Below are 23,004 nucleotides of genomic sequence, written 5' to 3' on the forward strand. Positions count from 1 at the left end.
ACTCACTGCCACGTCTAACCAAGTTCACAGTTTGGGTGGGGCCGGCAGGTGTTGCACCAACTTCTGCTCCAGGGCAGTTTCACCTGCCGCGCTTTGTGTGGCCTTACACCTCAGTCTTGGTCGTGGCTGTTAGTAGAAGTGCTCCCCTCCTGGCCAAACAGAATTTGAGCTCTCAATACGCAAGGTTTCTGGCTGTTGCTTTTCTTTTTTTGTTTTTCCTGCTTCCTTACTCTTGAAGGGGCAAAAAGCAGAGGTTTCGTCCTGGCTTATTTTTGAGTGGCCGCTCTGTCCACGCCCCTGGCTGGCACACAGAATGCCCTTGCCTCTTCCTGAGCTGTTTGCCGCCTCCTTTGTGTGGCCGGTCTTGATTTTCAAAGGGCTGTCCTGTGATGGTCACGCTGGGAGATAGCAGGGCAGGTCTCCTTGTCCTCTGGTTGATTCCTGAGAACCCAGCTAACGGTGGCCAGTAAGTGGCCCAAGGAAGATTAGAGCGAGCCTGTTGTACATTCATCTGGTCTTTGTTCTCCTGAGGAAAGTGGTAACTGGGCTGATATGTCTGGTGCGGGGTGGGGCGGAATGGGATAGGGGGGCTCCTCTGTGCTTCTCAGCCAAGCTATGTGGGCAGCAGGGTGAAGGCCACAGCACTGCCCCCGGGAGGACTTGCCAAGTGAGAATGAAGCCGGGCTTGGGAGGGGTGGGTGGACTGAAGGAAGGGGAGCCAGTGTTTCAGTTCCAGGCATGAACCTACTTCTGGAGTACCACCCGACCATGGGACGACTGGAGGTACCTGCTGGGCTAAGGGAGGGAGGAGGTGGTGGGCGCAGGGACTGAAAGCCCATCTCTTTCCACCAACTCGTGGACATGTGAGCAACATGAGTGGACGTAGTCACTTCAGCAGGAGGGTTGGTTAGTCTGCGTGTACATAGGGGACCGCTGAGCCTGAGCTGACCAGGTAGTCAGCATAAGCATGCTGGAGTCAAGCCACCTGGAACCTAGTGGCACTCTGTCCCATCGGTGACATGGACTTGGTTGCCTTACTTAGTTTTTACCTAATTGCTTTAAGCCTTGGTGTCCTCAGGGGTGAGAGAGAGACAGCAATGATGGGAGAGAGGTGAGGATAGTGGGGATGGTACCCCTGGCTGGAGGGTGGCAGTGGGGAGCGGGTCCTCAGGGGGACTCATTGACACAGTCCGCATCAGAGCTCCAGTGAGTGTTGACTATGACAGGATGGGCAGGAGTGAGCCGGGCACACAGGGGCATTGGGCATCCACCCCCGGGACAGCCTGAGGCTTGACTGCAAGATTGTGCTGTGGCCCTTCTGGTTGCCTGGGGAGGGACAGGCAGGCGGCACTGGGGACTGGAGTCCAGCTCAGGAGGTGTCTGGGTCAGGCAGCTGGATGGAGATGCTGAGTCTCTGAAACCCCCAAGATGTTCCCCAAACCTGCTTCCTCTTTGTGCGTTGGACACCCTCCCTGTGGAAAGGTGGAAAGGGCTATTTTTAGCCCTGGCTTCTTTTGGTTAATGCTCCTGCCTTGTACAGGGCTATTTCAGGAGCAAACATCAGTCTCCTGCTCTGTACTTGGACTCAGTGCTTGGCTTGAGTTGTAGGAAAAGGTGACAGAGGTGAGGTTGTAGGGCTGGGGGTATCTGCCTTCCTCCAACCTCTCCCAGGCTCCTCCCTTGGTACCTGTGTGGTTCTGGGGCCTGGGGAGGGGCACACTGCACCTCCCCTGCCTGGCCCTGCTAGAGATGCTTGCAGAGGTGGATGCTTTCGAACTGGGCCACAGGCATCTGTTTGGGGGTCTGGGACTTGGGTGTCTAGTCTTGCTTTTCAGGAGCACCTTGACTTCCAAGACCTGGATTGGAATATGAATATCTGTGTTCTGATCTCAGGGAACCAGTGAAATTGGAATTTGTTACAAGTTGGAATTGAACGGTGGCTAAATATTTTTCTCTAATTCATGGTGCATTCCTGAGGCACAGCAAAGAGAAATCAGCACCCCAGTGTACCCAACCCTTGTTCCCTGGGCTCTGCTCCCTTGGGGATGAGCTCTTTTGGCCTCCCCACCCCCAGTTCTCAGAACACCCTGCTTTCCTGGCCCAGTTGGGACTTTCAGTCAGAGGGCCCAGAGGGGATGCAACGGCAGCCCATCTCCCTTGCCCATTTCCCCATTGAGGAAGCCAAGAGCTGCAAGGATGGCTCAAGAATTGGGCCTGAGGACGCAGAGTTGGGCAGCAAGAGGATGAGACATTTTGGATAGATGTCAGGATTTGAGACGCTCTGTGTCATGTAAGCTGGTTGTTGGTCCTCATCTGGACAGAGTTATACATACTGCCCTGTCCCTCCACAGTGTGGTGTGGAAGAGCCCTCCCACCCCTGACTCTGCCCCCCAGCCGGCTCCTGCAGCCTCCAAGGGAACAGCAGCATGGGCCCCCAGTGTGCAGCAGCCAACAGCGGATGGCACAACAGCAGGGTGATGGCAGCTGGTGGGGGTTAAGGATCTGACCTCTAAGGGCTCTAGGCCAGAACATGTGCAGGCTTGCCCAGCACCTGCCTCGGGCTGAGAGCCTGTGCAGTGATGACAAGACTAGATGGGAAACTGGAGACAGAGTCTTACCAGTGGTTGGCTTGAGTTACCCAACCCCTGTTGGGCCCGGTTTCCTCCTGTCCATGGCCCCTCAGGTGGTGGCATGAGGGGAGTGGGACAGCGGTGGAGGCAGAGGTGGGTAGGAAGGCCCAAGAGACCCCAATTTGGAAAGTTAGGTTTGACTTTCATTCAGTTAGGTGGATTGTGCCTACTGGGGAAACTGCCTTTCCTCAACTCTGTGTACCTAGAAATGCTAGAAAACACAGATCGCAGATCATTAAAGCAGAAAAGGTCGGCCTTAGATATAGGATGAAGGTACAACAGGAACTGAAAAAGCAAAGCACACAGCTGGGCCTAACCCGGGGAAGAGTGGCGTCAGGCACTAGACCAGAGGTGCTTGTGTCGTCACCAAATCCAGCACCTAGGTGGAGCCCGGGGCCTGCCAGGCATTGCAGCACCCTGTAGATGGCTGTACAGGCCTACCAGCCTGCCCTGCCATACCCATGACATCGCACGGGGATGTGAAGCATGACATGCAGTCTGCCCATCCACTGGGCTCGAAACCATGATTGTAGTCACCGTACATGGGTCTGCAGTAGTCAATTACCAGGACTCCCATGATCAGGACATTCAATTTCTCAAGCTTTTGTCATTTGAAAACACAGGTCTGTGGGGTGATTGCACCCAATTCCCCTGTAGGACCAGGCCTCAGCCCTTCCATGTCCAGCTGGACCCCACCTCTGAGCAGATGTTGGCAGCACCCTGAGGAAGAGTCTCCAGATCAAAGGAAGTTTCAGTTGCCTCTTGGGTTGTGGGGTGAGAGGAGTGGTTGTCAGTGAGCACTGGGTTGCTTTGATGCAGCTTCGAGGCGGCATCTCTCCCCTCGCCCGGAGAGGGTTTAGTCGGTGTCTGATGGGGTTGCCAGTGGGCAGCCTGGAGCCGAAACCCGAACCATGTGTCTTTGTGAGATGAGAGCTGCTACCCTGGGAAAGCTGCCGGGCTGAGCCATATCCCTCTCCTCTGCTGACCTTCGCAGCTGGGCTTTGGGACACATCCGTTTCCTTGAGTGTGGCGCTAGCAAACCTCAGGCACCTCATTTCTCTTTCTGGGCCTGCATTTTTCATCAGTAAAATGGGCATAATTGGCCTTGAAGGGTCATCGTGTGAGCATTACAGACGTTTATTTCTTGCATTAGTTTCCTAGGGCTGCAGTCACAAAGGACCACAGACTGGGTGGCTTAAGCAATAGCAGTGTGTTGTCAGCCTGGAAGCCAGACGTCCATGACCAAGGTGTGGGCAGGGCCAGGCCCCCTCTGTGTTCTTCCTTGTTTTGCCCAGATTCTGGTAGCCCTAGGTGTTCCTTGGCTTGTGGGAGCATAACTTCTGTGTCTCTGTCCAAATTTCTCTCTTCTTACAAGGCACCATCCTGTTGAATTTAGAGCCCATCCTAATGACATCTTAACTTGGTTAAATCTGCAAAGACCCTATTCCAAATAAAGTTACATTCACAGGGGCCTGGGGTTAGGACTTCAACATATCTTTTTGCGGGGCACAGTTGGATCAAAAGCATTACACAGTCACACACATGGAGTTCTTCCACACAAGCAGTTCATGATTTAAAATTAAGCCAGTGATTATGTGGGGGAGGGGCAGGAGATACCATTAAAGGGAATGGTTTTCCTGGAGGTTAGGTGTCGGTGCCCACAGAGGCCGTTAACCCCTCCTCCCGCCATAAGCGTCAGCGGTCAGCACTTGGTGTGTGCTTCTGGGTCAGGCACCGCCCGCAGATGGGGAGCATTGTGTAGGCAGCTTTGTGACTGCGGTATTTAGAGACTCGTTCTCTGATACGAGCTATTCTTGATGGAGGAAAGAATGAATTTATTTACTCAGGAAAGGGAATCACTCCTGGAGTCATTTCTCCTCGGTCCCTCAGACTCTTATTCCCAGTGATGGTCATAACCGTTGTTTATTTTTGTTTCAAAGTCGGTTGTTCATTCATACCTGTCATGTGCGGTCCTGGTGCTTCGGGGATGGTCTCAGCCATCCCAAAGCTTATGGATTCTGGGCTTGAGCTCTCTCTAGATCCCTGAGGGAAGAGGGCAGCTCAGGGGACATCACAGGGTCAGACGGCTCAGCTGGAGGACAGGCCAAGGGCACAGAACAGCCTTCCAGGCAGAGTGGTCAGCCAAGGCAGAGGCAGGGAGGCTGAGAACACCTGCTAAGGGCCTGCCTGGGACTTTTCTTTTCAAGCTCAGACATTTTCCTGTGGACCAACAGTTCACACTGTCACAGTGGCTAATGTTGGAAGTAGACTGTGTATTTCATAGAGAACTTTCCTGAACCTCGAGTCTGGTCTAAGGCCTGTTGTCAGGTGGGTAACTGTCCACTTTCCCACAGGACCACAGCCGCTTTGTCAACTGTGTGCGATTCTCTCCCGACGGGAACAGATTTGCCACGGCCGGTGCTGACGGCCAGGTAAGGGCTGGGTGGCTCATCTGCCTGTCTCCTGCCACTCCTCAGAACCCACAGACTTATGAAAGCTGCTGTGAATGTGCAGAACCCAGACGTGTCTCCCTCCACCCTGCCTCCCGGGACATCAAAGCCCAGGAGACATGTCTCCTTTTAAATAGCACTGGAAGCTCATTCCTTTAGTGCTTTTTTTTAAGAGCCATAGTCAGTAGAGAAATGGTGTGCTGACTACTGTGGGCGTTCTCACACGTGCGTATGATCCACATGTGTTTTTATTTTTGGAAGATTTACATCTATGATGGGAAGACAGGAGAGAAAGTGTGTGTGCTGGGAGGAAGCAAGGCCCACGACGGAGGCATTTACGCTGTGAGTATGACTTTGTTTCCCAACTTGGTGGTTGGGATTTGGCCGCATTCATGTTTGCAGCCATCCAGACTCATTTTGAAGTTAGACTGAAAGTTGAAATGAGGGTCTAAGGTCGGGGCAGAGGTTGTGGGAGAAGCCAGTGGCCAGAACAGGAGACCTGCAGGCCAGCTCTGTACCTGCCCTGGGTGCATTGCACCACCCCCAGGCTTTGCTCTTCCCTGCTCAGACGTGGGGGCCGTGGACAAGCTGCTTTCCAGGGTTTCTTCCCACGCTGACAATTGCTAACACTCGGCACATGGTTTTTGTTTGAACAGATTAGTTGGAGCCCTGATAGCACACATTTGCTTTCTGCTTCTGGAGACAAGACTTCCAAGATTTGGGATGTCAACGTGAACTCCGTTGTCAGCACATTTCACATGGGCTCCAGTGTCCTGGACCAGCAGCTGGGCTGCTTGTGGCAGAAGGACCACCTCCTGAGCATCTCCCTGTCTGGATACATCAACTACCTGGACAGGAACAACCCCAGCAAGCCCCTGCGGGTCATCAAGGTATGACCTGCCTTGGGAGTGGCCCTGCCCCAGGCTGACAGGAAGGAGTGTGGCAAGTTGGGAAAAGGGGGCCTGAGGGAGGGCCAGGCACAAGCTGGAGATGCCCCCAGAACCCCTTGGCCCTCAGAGTTTCAGTAGAAGGTCAGGATGCTGGTTATTTTTCTGGGAAATGAATTTAGATTTAGACAAGGGGGGTGCCAGATGCTGTGTGCCCTTTGAGCTAATGTAGGAGCTGGACAGTCAGGGCCAGAGGGTTTTGAGGGCAATGGCTGTGCCTCCCAAGGCAACACCAGGAGCGTGCTGAGCGCCAGGGCAGGGGGCGGGCTTGGACTGGACCTTCACAATGCCAGGGAGACCCTGGAATCCTGCACTGTCAGAGTAGGGAGGGCCTGAGGGAGCAAGGGGGATCCTGGGGATCTGGAGGAAATGGAGCCAGAGTGGTTGTGGGCCTGGTGTGCCTGAGAGGGACAGGGCCACTGCTTCTGGGCTCTCACCCAGGAGGACGTACTCGCCCAGGGGTTGCCAGGGTCTCCCTGTGTTCTGCTCACTGGGTGGCAGTCATACCTCCTGTCTGTATCCGCCCCAGCTGTTCTGACATCTGGGGAGACTTGCAGCCAGACAAGGAACAAGGAGCTTCTGAGGGAGGGGCCCCACCTGTGTCCTTGAGGCCGGCCCTGGCGGTGCCCACTTCACACCCTGCACCTGCTGCAGGCTTGGGGCTGGGCTCCCCTGCCTCTGGCCACCCGGGTGGGTGACCCCTCCAGCAACTGTCTGAGCCATGATTTGAGAGGATGGGTTTCCATAGCCGGGCTCCACGGTGCACCCATCCTGGCACTGAGACTTTCTAGAGCTCCTGTTTTCAGCCACTTCAGGGGGGGCAGGTATGGAGGGCAAACACCAGGACTCCCCTCACCCACTGCAGCCTAGCGTCTGCGGAGGTTACTGTAGGCCAACTTGGAACAGGCCCCCAGGTCCCCAGTGGGCACTGGCACCTCAGTGCTCTGGTCAGTGGCTTACTCAAAGTCCTTAGGGTCTCCATGCGAGCTGGCTGCCCCATGGGGAGAAGGCCTCCTTGACCCCATGTGAGTGACTTCTAAGTGCTCGCCATGTGGAGAATCAATGTGTTGTGCGTGCCTGGTCAGCCTGGGCAGTGTTGGGCAGGGACGCTGCTGAGAGGAAGCCGAACTGTTGGAGCAGCAGCATCCGCCCTTGCAGGTGGCCCCCACCTTATCTGTTTTCACAAAGCTTCACTTGACCTGGCCCCAAGGACACAGGATCATCGTTCCTGGCCGAGTCCCAGCCCAGGGCTGTGAGGGTAAAAGGGCAGGTGTGCACAGCCTGCAGCAGCCGGGGTCTTCCTGAGACTGTCTCTGCTCCACTGGCCTCCAAGTGTGATGGCGAGAAATTGTGCATGAGAGACTCAGGTGTTGCTGTCAGCCAGCTTTCTCCACTCCCAAGAGCAAATTTCCGTGGGCCACTGGTGGTGGCGCCAGGTGTCTGTCCCCGGATCTGCATCCTGTGTCTGTTGGCACAGCCACCCTGGGAGCACAGGAGCCTGTGTGTGATAGCTCTTGCTGCTTCTGGTGACGTCACTGCCATACGGGCCAAGCTCCACAGGAACCTCAAGGGTTCTTACAGTTGTCAAAGAAGAAACCCACGGCCTGTTCTCGTGCCATGCCTGTGTCAATCACAAGAGGCATCTAGTGATCTAGTGCCAATTCGGGCTGCAGAAGTTTCTAAGCACAGGAGTTGTAGTTCTTGGACCTGGCTGCATATTAGAGTCACCTGAGCTTTGAAAAGGAACTTGCTGCCTGGCCAGTCCTGGAAGGATTCAGCCAGTCTACGGTGGGGGGTGGGCGTGGGGGGGTGCGGTGCGTTCTTAGGACACAGCAGGTCGTGCATCGGGCCTGTTAACTGTCTCTTCGTGGAAGACCTTGTGGATATCTGCAGGTGGGGGCTGAGACCTTGCACATCTCAGGGGCTCCCTGGTGAAGCTGCTTCTCCCAGCGGTGAGCGTGCACACAAGTCTCCCAGGAAGCGTGCTGAGCACAGGTTCTGATTCAGTTAGGCCGAGTGAGCCCAAGACTCCCAGGGAGGCCCACGCTGGCCTGCTGACCACACTTTTAAGTAGCAGGACTGGGAGGATGCTGGGTTGGAAAGAGACAGCCCCTGGTTCATACGCCGCTTGCTGGGACATGTCATGATTTCCCCCATGCCTCTGCCAGAAAGATGGAAACGACTCCCTGTGTCAGTTCAGTGGTTCTCTAGTCCCGCTGAGAACTGGGTGTACTTTTCTTCCAAGATAAATGCCATATTGTGGCAACAAGTGAAACATCACAGAATGCCCGGAGGCTCCTGGGAGAAAGCCCTGAGCTCACTCTGTGCCAGCTGCCAGATAAAGAACAGGGAGACCAGCTGGGGAACCCGCCTCCCTCTGAGGGGAAAGCGCTGTAATTAGGCCACACCTCAGCCGGTTATTTCTGTTCCAGGAGCAGTTGTAAAAGAGGGTGAATGCTTCCATCTTGAAGCAGATGTCTGGTTGTAGATGAATTCTGTGGTGCGCCCCATGCGCCCTGACCACCATGGGCAGGTGGGGGGGGGGTGTCAGAGCCCTTGGACAGTTTGGGTGTGGAGGGGGTAGTGGGAGAGAGCCTCACAAGCTGGCCCTGAAGCTCGAGTGGTCCCCCTTATGTTGTGAGTGCTGGGGGCCTCCTGAGACATCACACCATGCCTGCTGTACCCGTGCAGCGGAGCCCGGGTGGGGTCTGCATCTGTGCCAGCGGGAGCAGCGCTTCCTCCTCCATTGGCTGTGAAGGTTGGGTGGGTGCATGTCACATGTCTGCACGTGTTAGGGGCTTGGTGCCAGGCTTTGGTTTAGACCCGTGTCATCGGCCCGGGTTGGGTTAGGTGCCTTGGAGGGAGGGGCACATGTGGTGAGGGTTTGTTAGGTGCTCAGTCAAGAGGAAAAGGCGTCCTGGCTTGAGAAATCTGTTCACAGGCCGTCACTGTGTGGCGAGGGGCGTCTCCCCCTCTCACCCAGAGGCTTAGTCAGCAGAAAGCAGCCAATGGGTAGCAGAGGACAGAACGGTGTGTCTTCAGCTCACCCTGCCCCTGTGTCTCCCCTACAGGGCCACAGTAAATCCATCCAGTGTCTGACGGTGCATAAAAACGGTGGCAAGTCTTACATCTACTCAGGGAGCCACGATGGACACATTAATATCCTTTGACTCACAGAGCTGGCTCCAGAGCCGCTGGCAGGAGAGGGGAATTTCCAGTTCCCACGATGCCAGAGGCCAGGCCAGCCAGGAGACAGCAGCCACAGCTACATGCTCGCATCCAGCGCCAGCATCAGATGCGTCTGTGTCTGCACACAAGCTGAGGAACGGCCTCGGCCTTGACCCGACCAGTCTCTCCTCGCTGTGCAGTCCCGGTGTGTTGCTGAGCTTCTCTGAATAGTGCCAGCCTTGTCCCTTTCACAGAAGTAGAATCATGACTTCTTAGAATCAGAAGGACTTGGAAACCCCTTAATAGAGTACCCTTGTTTTAAAAATGGGAAAACTGGAGCTCAGAGAGCTAAATTGCCTTTCCCAAAGTCACAGCCTGTGGAAAGCAGAGCTGGGACCAGAACTCATGACCAGGTTCTTTGTGGTCCCTCGGTAACCTTCCCTGGGGCATGTGTAGCCCCTTACAAACCCCCTGTGTGGCGTTTCTGTAAAAGTGCCCTCTGGCTTCTTAATGACAGGATTTTCTGTTGCTCTCCCTGTGTGTTCCCTGTGTGTCCTGGGATACCTAACTTCATGGAACCTCCTTGAACCTTGAGGCAGCTGTCTGCAGGGGTCCAGGACCCAGGCCACCGCACATTAGCAAGCTGGCAGATGCTGTGTTTTTCATTCTGCCTTTCACACAGTTCTCTAGTCTGTGCAGCTCTTCCTTCTGGAGGGGACTGTCCCACACCCCCACATACCACGCCTTGCAGGCTGGCCACGTCTCTGCAGGGCTTTGCACTTTTCACAAGATCCAGGGAGGTCTCCCCCAGCTCTGAGAGAAGAGGGCAGGTAAGTCACCTTCCACCTTGCTGAGCTTAAGGAAATGTGGGGTTAGGATGGGGAGCGTCCTGCTCAAGGCTGCATCACAGCTGGCCGCAGAGAAGGCCCCAGAATCTGCCTCCTGGGGTAGTGCAGGATCCTCTCCGGTCATGCCAGTCCTCAGCAGGCCACAACACCCCTTCCTGGTGCTGCTCCCTCCTTGCTTTATCCCCGTTCCCAGTGTGATGCGCCCACACTTCAGATGTCTCCTTCCTGAGAGCGTGCCACCAGTGGAATACACAACTAGCTTCCTAGGGGAGTAGTCTGTATTTGAAGTGAGACTGATTTGGTGATGTAAAAGCAGGCTTAAGCCACCCTCGTAGCTGAGCACCTGAGCTCAAAGTCCACAGACCCAATCCTGGGAAGGTGGGTCAGCCCCAGGGCTGTTACTCAGTGACATCTGGTAGCCATCAGCCTAGCAGCGGGCACAGCCGGCCCTCCTGCTGATGGCCACAGGCTGGACAGCAGGTTACAGAAAAAATGAAGCATTGGCCCATTTTCAGAGTCCCAGTGAAAAGTGACTCCTGGACCCTCCACTCTGAGAGCCCCACCACGTGGGAGGCTTTTCCAGAACTAGTGTAGATCAGTGACTGTGATCTGGCCAACTGGCCTCGTGTGGCAATCACAAAGAAACTTAGTTGTACTATTTCTGTCTTGGCACGTGGAGTTTAATGTGACCCTCTGACCTGCAGCCAAGCTATCTTGGTGGCTTAGCACATCTGCTTTCTGAGATTCTGCACTTGGACATCCGTGAGGAGACCCCAGAGGCCCAGGGCTTGCTGTCCTCACCCTAACATGCTGGTGTTTCTCAGCGGCTCAGGTCAGGTCCTACAGTCCCAGAGCCAGGCTTTTCCTTAACTCCTGCCCCACATTACTGGGATTCAGAGACAGGGGAGAATGACTCCTTCGCTGGGAAAGGCCACACGAATCAGGTGTCCAGAATGACTGTGGATGAGTCTGGACAGCTCGTCAGCTGCAGCATGGATGACACCGTGCGGTACACCAACCTCTTGCTGAGGGACTACAGGTGAGAGCTACCCGTGGGGCTGAGGACAGGGGACCCAGAGTGAGCGTCAGATTTCCGTGAAGGTCCTTTGCCAGCAGCAGCTACTGTTCTTGACAACGTTTTATCTGCTCTTTTTATTCTTTTCTGTGAGCATCATCCTCCTGTTGTCAGGCCTTGAGCTAGAACCTAGGTGACCTAGATGTGGCTCTTGCTGCATAGACGATGGCCAAGTGTAGACTCTGCCCTGAGAACAGGTGGAACAGGTCACAGCCTTGTTCTTCGAGAACTTACCTGATCAGTGAAGGCTGGTGACAGTGGAGCCTACCTCTGGCTATTATGAAGGTCAGAGGAGCTCTTAGAGGTGCCTGGCACAGGGCAGGTGCTCGGTCCAAGGTAACCTCTCCTGCTCCAGGAAAGGATGGGCACATGGGTGATCTGATTGGGAGACGGGGTCCCATTCTCTTTGCTTTTGCTCTCGTGCCCTCAGCTGGCCATGATTGGAGCAAGGAGAGCTCAGTTGGCCCTCTGCACCCACATATTTGACCAACCTCATTGAAAAATTGTGGGGGTAGGGGACAATAAATAATACAGATTTTAAAAATATATACAAAACAACAACTACTTATATAGTACTTATGTTGTATTAGGTATTATAAATAACATACAGGTAACTTAGGATGTACGATAGGTTATATGCAAATACTGTGCCATTTTATATCAGGGACTTGAGCATCCACAGAATTTTGGTATCCACGGGGATCCTGGAACCAGTCCCTTACAGATACTGAGGGATGGGATGACTAGCTATTAACAGGTGATCTGAACTTATAAATGCAGGTGAAGAGGAATGAAAGGGAAGTGTTCCTGGTCCCCAAGGCCTCTGCACCTACAGGGTCCCCTCACTCAGGACTGACCCCTCCCCTACCCATACACAACACTCCACACTACGAGTGCAGACCCCGTTGCCATGCCTGGGAGACTCACACAAGCGTGGCGCTGGCTCATAGCAGGCGTGTCATGCTTCTTGCACTGGCCTTGCTAGTGTTGTGCCGCTTCGAGTCAGTGGGGCCTCCCAGTGAGTGGCAGAAGCAGCCCCAGAACCCAGGCATCCTGGTCCCCAGTCCTCTTTCTCCAGCCCTGTGGCGACCCTGCTCTTAGCACCTTCTTTGTGCAGGTCTTCTCATTGGGCTGGGTAGCCCAGCTGTGAGGGAACCCAGGGCTTTTAGAAAGCCACCATGGCCTGGTGACCTTGCTGCAGAACCCATCCAGGGAAACCTTGGGACTCCACATTTGGCCCAGTTACACGAAAGTTTCCTCAAGAAATTTTTGTGTGTGTGCAAATTTTTCTAGGATGCGTTTTGATAGCATTAGCTAGAACAAAAGATAACGTGATTTTCACCCATTAAAGGAAACAGATTTTTAGTTACACCACCCCCACTTGGGGGCAGAAGAATTAATTCTGTCTGTACCCAGGAAACTCCAGAGTCTTTAGCCAACAGATGTGGGGATAAAAGTCACTACTGGGTGGAGTGATGGGGCAGCAGGTGCTCATCACAGACCAACAGGCACAGAAACTGTCCCCATTACTTGCTTACCACCCTCTTCCCCAGCGCCAGCCCCATTGTGATTCATAATCCCTTTGTCGCAGAGTAATGGGTCATTTTTCTTTTTTTTTACCACCCTCATATTTTTGCCAGTTTTTCCTTCAAAATAGTCTGGTGGAATTTCCTTCTAATTAGCTAAATGGCTATAGTTTTGCAGTAAGTATGTGTTGAATACCTGCACTGAGCTGCTTACATACTGAAGTGACCGTGTTTTTCCTTCTGACAGTGGACAAGGAGTTGTGAAACTGGACGTCCAACCAAAGTGCGTGGCTGTTGGCCCTGGGGGATATGCCGTGGTCGTGTGCATTGGGCAGGTGGGGACCTGGCTTAATTTTTGGCTAGAGGAAATGATGGGATAAGGGAGGGGAGCTTACAGCTGTGTGATGCCTGGTCTCTGGCGTCCACTCACGTCCCACTGGCCGGCAGCTCTAGCCAGTGTCTTTGTTGAGCACTCACTTGCACCGTGCGAGGGCCTCACACACGCATCCACTCATGCCTGTGTATTCACATGTATTCACTTACTTCATCCTCACCACAGTCCCACCATTTAGGCAGGCACCCATTTTACAGATGAGCAAATGGAAGCACAGAACAGATAAGTTGCTTGCCCCAGGGCTGTGGCTGGTAAAAGAGCAGAGCTGGGATTTGCCTCTAAGCATTAGGGCACATGGCATGTCCGTTGGCCTGTGAAGTCTGCAGGGACTCAGCTGGGGTGGTTCTGTCTTTACTCGTGTTCAAATCCCATCCCTGCCTCATTGGAGGTATGTGACTTTGGGCTTTTACCCCACCCTCTCTGAGCTTTAGTTTTCTCATTGGATGATTATGAGGAAATAAGCTGCTTGTACCACCTCAAGTTCCTTTTATACGCGGGGGTTGAGGCTTAGAGCGATCTGGAAATGTTCCCAGGGCCACCTGACGGCAAGGTGGCACCTAGGCCAGAGTGGGTGCGAGTTTCTGACTCCACAGCCTGGGTTCTCATTCCAGACAGTGAGGTCACCTGTACACCTTTTCTTTGGGAATTTCTGGAACAAAGCTCCCTTGAATGAGATCCACGCCTGACCTACTTTATACAAAATTCTACTCTGTTCAGACGTCATGTGTCTGCAGACCTGGGCATCCCAGTGTGTAGATCGGGAAAGGTAGGTGTTGACTGAGCATCCGCTAGCACAAGTAACAAACCCTGCTAAAGAAAGCTGCCATTCAGATCTGCCCACCCTTCCTCTGTTCTGTGATCTTAATTGCTTCAGGGAGAACGGATTTGTGTGTGTCCTAGATAAGAAGAACTCCAAATAGCTTGGGTAGCCAGCAGGCCATCCAAAAGGAAGAAGGCACAGAGCGCTTTAGCAGGAAGGACAGGTGGGAGTGGCTTCTCTATGGATCAGGACCACTCCGAGCCTTGGCACCTGAACACTGGCCTTGGCCTCTGTGGGTGAGGTATGAGCACGTGGGCTCGAGCAGAGCCTCTGTGTCTCCAGGTCTCAGTTTCTTCACCTGTAAAGTCTTGGTCACAGTAGGCCGGCCCTGCCTACGAGGCTTATAGTGAGGATTACTCGAGGACGTTCAATAGGAAATTCAAATAGAGGCTCAGCCGGCGCCTGCCACTAAGGAGGTGCTAGTGAGTACCCATGGTAGTGTTGCAGCCCAGGGGGACAGGCAACAGGGAAGCCCTGGACCCCTTGGAGCTGCACGTACACGTGTTTCTTTGGTCTGCCACTACTCTCTGGTTCTGCAAGGGCATCCATGGCCCCCACTCCGGGTGAGAATCTTCTGCAGGGCTCCCCATCACAGGTCATGGGACCGGGAGGGTCCGCAGGGCTCCCCATCTCAGGTCACAGGGTCGGGATGGTCCACACGGCTCCCCATCTTAGGTCATGGGGTTGGGAAGGTCTGCAGGGTTCCCTGTCATGGGTCACAGGGCTGGGAGGATCTACAGGGCTCCCCGTTAGAGTGTCAGGTTACCTGCACACACAGGTGCTAGAAAGGGCCGGTCAGAAAACAGCAGGTTTGGGCCGGCCCGGTGGCGCACTGCTATAGTGCGCCACTTGGGAGTGCGATGGCGCTCCCGCCGAGGGTTCGGATCCCACATACAGACCAGTTCCCGTTCACTGGCTGAGCAAGGTGTGGGAGCAACACCGGGGGTTGCGATCCTGTTGCCGGTCCCGGTACAGGCGCGACACTGAGGGTTGCGATCCGTTGCCGGACACAAAAAAAGACAAAAAGGAAAAAAAAAAAAAAGAAAACAGCAGGTTCATGTCTTACATCAGGCAAATTTGGGCAGACCTGTGCCCTCATTCTTCACCTGGCATATCGGGAACTCCATCCCTGAGTCCTGCAGATAACGGAGGCAAATCAAGTAGACTGTAGTCAGGGTGCTGCCAACTATCTCCCCCACCCCCACTGCATGCAAAAACCTGGAGAATGGGGCATAGGCCACCTGTCCTTAGGGTGACAGCTGATAGCTTGGGCGGGGGGACAAAGCGATATCCATCACAGATCAAGACTACGCTGTCCTGGAACAGTCCATGTTTAGGTAAATTAGAACCAGGGGGGTTAACAAGGATCTGGGTGGGGGAACAGAAGGAGGGTCCCCTATGTGTGGAGCCTGTGCCATGTGCCAGAAGGTGGCAGGTCCAGTGTGGTGTCACAGACAGGGATCCTGGGCCTGAGTTGCAGCTTGGCCCCTTGAGAGCTGTGCAGCCTGGGCATGTGGCATAAGTGCTCTGTACCCCGTTTTCTCCTCTGTGAAGTGGGGGAGCTGCTCCCTGCCTTCCCCTAGGGCTGGAACACTCGTAGCAAGGTGCGTGGCAGACACTCAGTGGATGTCAGCTGCAGTTTTGTTTACCCTGAGCATGGAATTTCCTCTTTCTGATACCTAGGCATTGCTGGGTTCTTATCCCCTGGGAAACTGAGGCCCAGGACAGTTTGTGAACTGTCCCTACAGCCAGTAGGTGGCTAAGCCAGGGTCAAGCTTCAGTCTGTCTCCAGAGCCCTGCCCAGTCAGTGGTGTTCCCGTGAGAGCCTCTGTACTAGGGCCTGACACCCAGGCACTGGGCAGTGTGGCATTTCTAAGAACAGACAGACCTGCCTTCCTGAGCACTGTTCCTGTCCCTCTCAGAGCAGGTCGGGAGCAGAAGCAGTGCTGGGCTGGCAAGGAGAAGCGGCCTGGCCTCCAGGCCCCTGCTGTGGTGCACCGGTTCCCCTCCTCCCCTTCCTGGGGCTGGTTGTGCCTGGGCCGGAGAGCAGAGGCCTCCATGCGCCTGGGAGTCCCAGCCCTGCTGTTGCTGGCCTGCAGGAGTTGGGGCTGGACACTCAGCACCTGGGTGCCGGGGTTCTTTCCGTCACGGAGCACCAGCACTCAGCCATAGGAGAGCCACACGTGCCAGCGAACACTGGCTGTTTCTTTTGACCTGAGAAGCCAGAACGTGCAGTCCTGCATGTCATGTTCATTCCCGCTGTTTCTTTAGAGCCTTATCACTTCCTGGTGCTTTTGTCCTCTCAACGCTACAAGAACTTTGGCGAATTTCTTTTACTACGCTCTTCGTCTCATTGGAGGGCCTGAGGATCAAACATCACACTTTCCAACAAGTCGGTGCTTGTAGCAGTAACCATAGTGATGATGTGGTAATGAGAGTGATGGTAACAGCCACTGTTCATTGAGACCCCAACTAGGGCCTGTTGCTGTCCCCACTCAACGGATGAGGGGGCTTGAGGCTGGGACTTGAGCCCAGCCCATCCGCCCACAACTCTCAGAGGGTCTGCTGCTGACTGGTGCCTGTGTGTCTCGCAGATCGTCCTGCTGAAGGATCAGAAAAAGTGCTTCAGCATCGATGACCCCGGCTACGAGCCCGAAGTCGTGGCAGTGCACCCTGGTGGCGAGATGGTGGCTGTTGGGGCTGCGGTAAGGTCCCTTCCTTTCCCCCATGCCCTCTGACCTTGGTATCTGGGAGATACAGAGCAGTGTAGGCTGTGAGTCCCGGGGCCGTTCCTGGGAAGGCAGGAAGAGGGACAGAGGATGAGAGCAAGCCTGCAGTGTCTGGCTTCTAATCCTCCACGGTGCGACTCTTGTGTGTACACAGTGGTCGCTGCCTTCCAGGCCAAGTCCTGAGTGCTTCACAGACAACTCTCCACCTCACCTGCCCTAGAAGGGAGGTGTCACGGATGTGGAGCTGCAGTGCAGCTTTAGCAGCAAGCCCTGAGCCTCAGGGAGGGAAGCACCCCACATTGGGGGTCAGGCACATTCGCACGCTGCCTCATGCCAGGAGTGCCATGGACACAGAGCCAGGTTCTTCAGCCACTGCCCGGGCGGGGTTGCCTTGCTCCACCAGCCAGTTCGAGGACCTCAGGAAGGCAACAGTGCACTGAGGTGCCAATGGCCTTTCTCACAGAGCTGCAGGGTTTAAAGGGCTAATCTGCTGGAGGGGCCTTGCCTGGTTCCTGGCATGTGAGACAAGACAGATAGCGTTAGCTCTGCAGTGTCCAGTCTGCCTGCTCACCAAGCCGCTCCACCTCCAGCCTCAAGCCGGTGCTGGCGCTCACTCTTCAGCTGTGGAAAGTCACAAGTTAGATGGACAGTGTCACTGGGCGTTCTCACTGAGGGGCCACCCTGTCCATGCCTGTGCCGTGGGTGCAGCTTCTGGCAGGTCCACACCCGGATCGAGCCCTCACGCTCCCAGGGCAGGCACATTGGCTGTGTGGCCTGGGTAGACCTGCCTTTGTACTGTCCGGGTTTCCAGGGAGACAGGGTCAAAAGAAAGTGACCCTAGGGTTATTCCTCTTCAGACAAGGAGAATGGGCTTGTTAACTTCCAGTAGCAGCTGTTTTTATTCATTGCTCTCAGTGTCATCCTCAGTGGCCTTAAGACACATAGACCTCATCATCTCTGCTTTTCTTTGGTCAGCTAAGAGGCCACAGTAACGTGTGTCTTGTGTCTGTGGCTCATCCTCTGTCCTGGCCCCTCCCCAGCAGGATCTTCTCCTTCCCCCTCTCCCCTGCCCACGCCCCGCCCTCCAGCAAACCTTCCTCTTGACTCTGGTCAGCAGTGTTCTGTCCTGCACCGTGTGGGGTGGAGGCGCTGTCCTGTTCCTCTTCTGCAAGTTCTCGGGCAAGGCACTGTCTCCGTGTGGCCTGTGCTCCTGGGGACTCCTCGGGGCTTGTGACCATTCTGTATCCTGCCCCCCCTCACTGGCCTGGCCCCTCCCCACCTCCAGGCATGTCCTTAATGTCTTTCCTCTCAGAGAGGGAGATTGCCTTCCACACAGCAGGGTTTAGGGAAACTGAACCTGGGTGGTAGTCCTTCATCCCAGCTCAACCCTCAGGAATCAGCAATTTCCATTTTTCTTGGTTGTCCTCTAGTCTCAGGCCCGTATGTTCTCGTAAGTCACGTGGAGGTACATCCACGTTTCTGCTGTGTTTTCCCCTTGTGCTGTACACACGGTGCTTTATTTTAATGACATATCACATTCTAGCCAGTGGATGTCCCACAATTTCTTTAGCTTGATGTCAGACATTTGCTGGTGGGTTTCCTGTGATGTGCTCGGTGTGGCCATGGAGCTGCCTGTGTGATCCATTAACACGGCCCTTTTCCTTCGTTTGAATACTTTCCTTGTGGGCAGTTTCCCCCTTATAAGACCATGAAGCCCTGACTCCTGTCATATGTAGTCATCAGGAGAGCCCAGGAAGGGACGTGTCTTATCCATGTGATTTCGAAGGACTTTCTGTGCTAAGATACCCAAGGTCCAGGGCTGTAATTCCACTCTTCCTCCCATTTTTGAGGGGGGAGCAAGATGAGTCATGAAAACAACCAGGAGAGTCTGGAGCACCAGTGTCTCCTATTGATCTGTCCTGCAGGCAGCCACAGGCTGTCCCTGGAGAGCAGTTGCAAGGACCATCCTCCTTGCTGTGGTCCCCTGGCTTGGAGATCCCAGAGATTCTGTAGTGGCTCAGGGAAGGTGTGCCCAGCAGGGGAGACTGGCAGACACCACCTTGCTGTCCCCTCCTCCTCGTCCACCACAGTCCATCTGCTCTACCCACAGCCTTCACTCCTTGGGGCCAGGCCCTGGGCCAGGCTCCCAGTGAGGAGAGGTGGGTGGAGCCTGGCCCTGCTGTTCAAAGCCATGAGAATCACTGGGGCTGGTGGCATGCACCCTGGGAAAGAGCAGCTGTGCAGACACACCCCCCCCACCCCCCCAGGAAGAGGTGGCTGAGTACAGCTGGGAGGTGGCAGGCTGGGCAGGGAGGGCTCACAGGCCCCAGCTGTCTCTGGAGAAGCCTGCCCAGTGCCCTCAACAGAAACCTGTGTGTGTGTAGGCGTTTTCTCAGTTTGGCCTGTGAGCTCCTGCACTGGAACTTCCTGCAGGTCTGGATGAAAAGTACAGACTCCTGAGCACCAAACACAGAAACAGAATGGGATGGGGTGGGGGCTAGGATGCAGTTTCAGCAGCCTCTCTACGCGATTCTGCTCGCCGTGGCAAGAGCCACGAGAGCTGCCGGGGAATTTCAGGAGGTGCCCTCTGGTGCCGTGTAGGAGGAGCAGCAGCTCACGGGGCAGCTGGCTCGCTGACCCCCGACCCCCCATCCCCCCATCCCCTCGTGCAGGATGGCAACGTCCGCTTGTACTCCATCCTGGGCACCACGCTGAAGGACGAGGGCAAGCTCCTGGAGGCCAAGGGCCCCGTGACCGACGTGGCCTACTCCCACAACGGCGCCTTCCTTGCTGTGTGCGATGCCAGCAAGGTGGTCACGGTGTTCAGCGTTGCCGATGGCTACTCGGTGAGTGGGCCCAGGCACCCCATCCCCATGCTGGGTGGGTCGGGGAGGCCATGGCAGCTCAAGGTCTCACACTGTTCCTTTCTGAGCTTCAGCACCCTCGTTTCTGTGAGTAGCAGGTGTGTGGTGGGGCTCTTGCAAGGAGTTGGTGGGTTTGTAGGGCTGCCCAGCACAGAGTAAGCACTGAGTAAATGGGGCCCTCGTCGCTGTGAGGGACAGATGAGATGACGTGTTTAGCTCTGGCCTGACCACCTCTCTGTTTTCAACCTGCAACTAGGAGAACAACGTTTTTTATGGACACCATGCAAAAATCGTCTGCCTGGCCTGGTCACCAGATAACGAACACTTTGCCTCTGGTGGCATGGACATGATGGTGTACATCTGGACCCTGAGTGACCCGGAAACCAGAGTCAAGATCCAAGGTGACTCCATGCCTGAGCTGAGAATGCCCATGAGCCAGACGGCCGTCCCCTGGCTGCCACCCCCAGGGCCAAGTGCCCCATATGTTCATCTAGGGAGGTGACCAAGCAGAGGGTCACCCTCATTCTCCCCAGCAAGCATCAGGAGTTCTGCAGGCTCCTGCTAGACATGGACAGGGACCGTGGGGGTGCTCTTTGTTCCCAGCGGGAGTACGTGGTCTCCATACCCAGGGCACTGTTGCGTCCCTCCTGATGTCATCCTGTCCCCCGCCCTGCTCCTCCAGGCTCAGCCACGACTCGTTCTCTCACTCCCCATGACAGCGATGGCTGGTAGAGGTACAATGTGAGCCACGCGTGGACTCCACATTTTTCTAGTAGCTATGTTTAAAGAGGAAGCAGGTGAAATTGTGTTTAATCACTTATTTTACTTACCCAGTGTGCCATCATCTCCATTTGTGGTGGTAGCTGGTTTCAGTGGGGCTGAGTGGGATGGTCCCTCTCCAGCCCTGTCCCCACACACTCTTTTCCCTGCCTCCAGCCCCTCCCCCATCCACACTCTTCATGTGCAGCCTTAAGCCCTCACCAGTTTTCTACACAGGAGTTGGCCTATTGTGTTAAACAAACGGGATCCTTCTCTATGTGGAAACAATCCTGAGTCTGCCCCGCAGAGCTTACTCCCAGCTGCAGGCCAAGGAGGGTCCCATTCAGCAGCTCCGAAACGCTCCAGGCAGCGGGCCAAGGGAAGTCAGGGCAGTCAGGATGGAGAAGATGTGCCGTGGGTTCTGGGGCTCCTGGTCTAGGAGATCAGCAGTCTCGTGGTGAGACTCACAAGTTCATGGTTGAAGTGGGTCAAGATTAAAATACAGCAAGAGCTGGTTGGGTAGAGGGTGGGGGTTTGGAGTCTGTCTGCACTGAGTGGTCACAGGCCACCAGACACAGCTGGCCTCAGCATTGGGCATTTGTGCATACAGTCAAGTTGTGCCCCTGCAGAGAGTCAGTGGGCGGTGTGGGCAGGCACAGAAGCCCCATATTAGGGCAGAGCTGCTCTTGGCAATTTATGGAGCCCGAAGCAGCAGCACCCGCGCCACCGCCTGGCTGAGGCTCCTGACACCGGGGCATTTGCTATGCCGGGGGTGGGGCCGGGAGCAGAGGAAGCTGCCAGGACATAGGCAGGTCCCACCATTGAAGTTCATGGGCAGAGGCAAAGTGACAGCAGAGTTGAGAATTTAGTCACCGTCTAGTCTAGACTCCTGCAGAGGGCAAGTTAGGTGCACCCCCAGCCCCGTGTTTCTCAGCGATTTGTTCACTGTCTTGGCCCCCCTACCCCTTTAGTACTGCAGATATACTGTCCGTCAGTTTATGTATTGTTGTATGGCATTGCTTTTATACATAAATAGGAACAAGTTTTTTTCACACCCTTGGGGGCAGGAGACACTTGGTTGGCAGGACTTGGAGAGGAGGAGCCACTGGCAGCAGATAGGTGGTGTCCGGGATGCTGCAAATTATCCAGCAGCACACAGCCAAGAATTCCCGGCCCAGGGTCAGTAGTACCATCACCCCTGGCCCTGGTCCTTCTGAAAGGAGGGAGAGAGGATCTGATCCACAACAATCTGGGCTCAGTCTCTTGGGGACCCTCTTGATGATTTAGTCACAGGTGGTTTCAGCTTCCTTGTCAAGACATCTGTAGATGTAGGTAACTTTTTCCTAAATGGTGCCCTTTCTTCCCAGATGCACACCGGCTGCACCACGTCAGCAGCCTGGCCTGGCTGGACGAGCATACGCTGGTCACCACCTCCCACGACGCCTCCGTCAAGGAGTGGACAATCACCTACTGAGGAACCCGCCACCTCTGGACAGACCGAATCAGGGACTAGAGTTTACCTGCAGCGGAACGTGTTATTTCTCTAACTATTTCTGTCACGCACCCCCGGCCCCCGCCCCGCCTCGGGAGGGACGAGGACCTTAACGTTACCCTTGTCTCCCTACAGGGTGTTCATGTCTGTACACGTCTTTCTGAAAGCTTTAGACAGTAACAGTTTGCACATGGAAAATAAAATGAGCACTTAAACATCGAGTGAGAAGCATAACTAAAAACCCACAACCCAGTCAGACCTTGAGAATGCAGAACATTCCAGAGGCCGCAGCCTCAAAAGCACACGGAGACCCCAGCCCCAGTGGCTCTTGCTGTCTGTCAGAGGAGGTTGTACAGGTGGTGCGCCATAGCTCCCACTTCCTACCTGCAAAGCATCTCTGCACCAGTCAGCAGGAGGTGCTGGTTGCAGTGTAGCAGAGCCCAAGTTCTGTGCAGGGCAGGTGTCTCTCTATTCCGTTGCATGTGAGTCACACCACGTGGCCGCCTCCAGATCAGACAGGGACACACACATAAACTTGGATGTATCTCATCGTCAGATTTTGTGCTTGATTTTAAGAATGGAATCGTGGGATTTTTTTTTTCTTCCTTTTTTTAATGTGTCTTAACTGTTGCCTGTCAGTGTTTACAAGCTAGCGTGTTGACAGCACCGTGTCCAGGTTTTTGGAGCCCTTGTTAGCCAGACCAAGGTGTCCCGGTCACTGTTTACCATCCTGCTTCAATGTTTTCTTGTCTCTCTCTCCCCTTCTGCCCCCAAGAGCAAAGATTAATTTAAGGGCAAAGATGAAGTCACTGTAAACTAATCTGTCATCGTTTTTACCTTCCTTTTCTTTTTCAGTGCAGATATTAAAAGTAAGTATAAAGCACCATGATTTGGAGTTTCTTTGCGTGTGTCGGAATCACTGGTAAATGTTGGCTAAGAACAATCCCTCTCCCTTGCACTTGTGAAAACACTTTGAGCGCTTTAAGAGATTAGACTGAGAAACAATTAAATATCTTTTCTCTTCATTGTGGATCACTGACTTTGTGTGATGGGGGTACCTCGCGGGGGCTCAGGGAGGTGGGAAACTTTGTGGGACCCTCATGGCTTTAGGTTTCTCACCTTTCTGCAGCCTTGGGGGGAGACATTCAGGAACCCAGGGTCAGATCCATCATGTGGGAGGAAAGCCCTAGAGGAGGGGCCAGGATGCCCGGATCCTGTTGCCATCTACTGTGACCTGAGCCTAAATTTCTTCATTTGTAAACTGAAAACATTGGACTAGCTGATGTCTAGACCCCATCTAAT

The 23,004-nt window shown here is 54.5% G+C and overlaps 1 protein-coding gene across 1 annotated transcript in view; it reads left to right on the top strand.

Moving 5' to 3' along the window:
• Positions 1 to 22,727, top strand: part of WDR1 (WD repeat domain 1) — a 57,881-nt gene extending 35,154 nt beyond the window's left edge. The window contains exons 7-16 of the mRNA XM_008571484.1: positions 4,985 to 5,062; positions 5,342 to 5,422; positions 5,737 to 5,970; positions 9,099 to 9,186; positions 10,926 to 11,082; positions 12,892 to 12,979; positions 16,453 to 16,563; positions 19,260 to 19,433; positions 19,708 to 19,852; positions 21,578 to 22,727. Of these exons, the coding sequence (XP_008569706.1) occupies positions 4,985 to 5,062; positions 5,342 to 5,422; positions 5,737 to 5,970; positions 9,099 to 9,186; positions 10,926 to 11,082; positions 12,892 to 12,979; positions 16,453 to 16,563; positions 19,260 to 19,433; positions 19,708 to 19,852; positions 21,578 to 21,684 (1,263 nt within the window). The 3' untranslated portion in view covers positions 21,685 to 22,727. The remainder of the gene's footprint in view (positions 1 to 4,984; positions 5,063 to 5,341; positions 5,423 to 5,736; positions 5,971 to 9,098; positions 9,187 to 10,925; positions 11,083 to 12,891; positions 12,980 to 16,452; positions 16,564 to 19,259; positions 19,434 to 19,707; positions 19,853 to 21,577) is intronic.
• The last annotated feature ends 277 nt before the right edge of the window (positions 22,728 to 23,004 follow it).

This window comes from Galeopterus variegatus, unplaced genomic scaffold, assembly GCF_000696425.1.
Source record: "Galeopterus variegatus unplaced genomic scaffold, G_variegatus-3.0.2 Scaffold689, whole genome shotgun sequence".
Taxonomy (NCBI): Eukaryota; Metazoa; Chordata; class Mammalia; order Dermoptera; family Cynocephalidae; genus Galeopterus; species Galeopterus variegatus.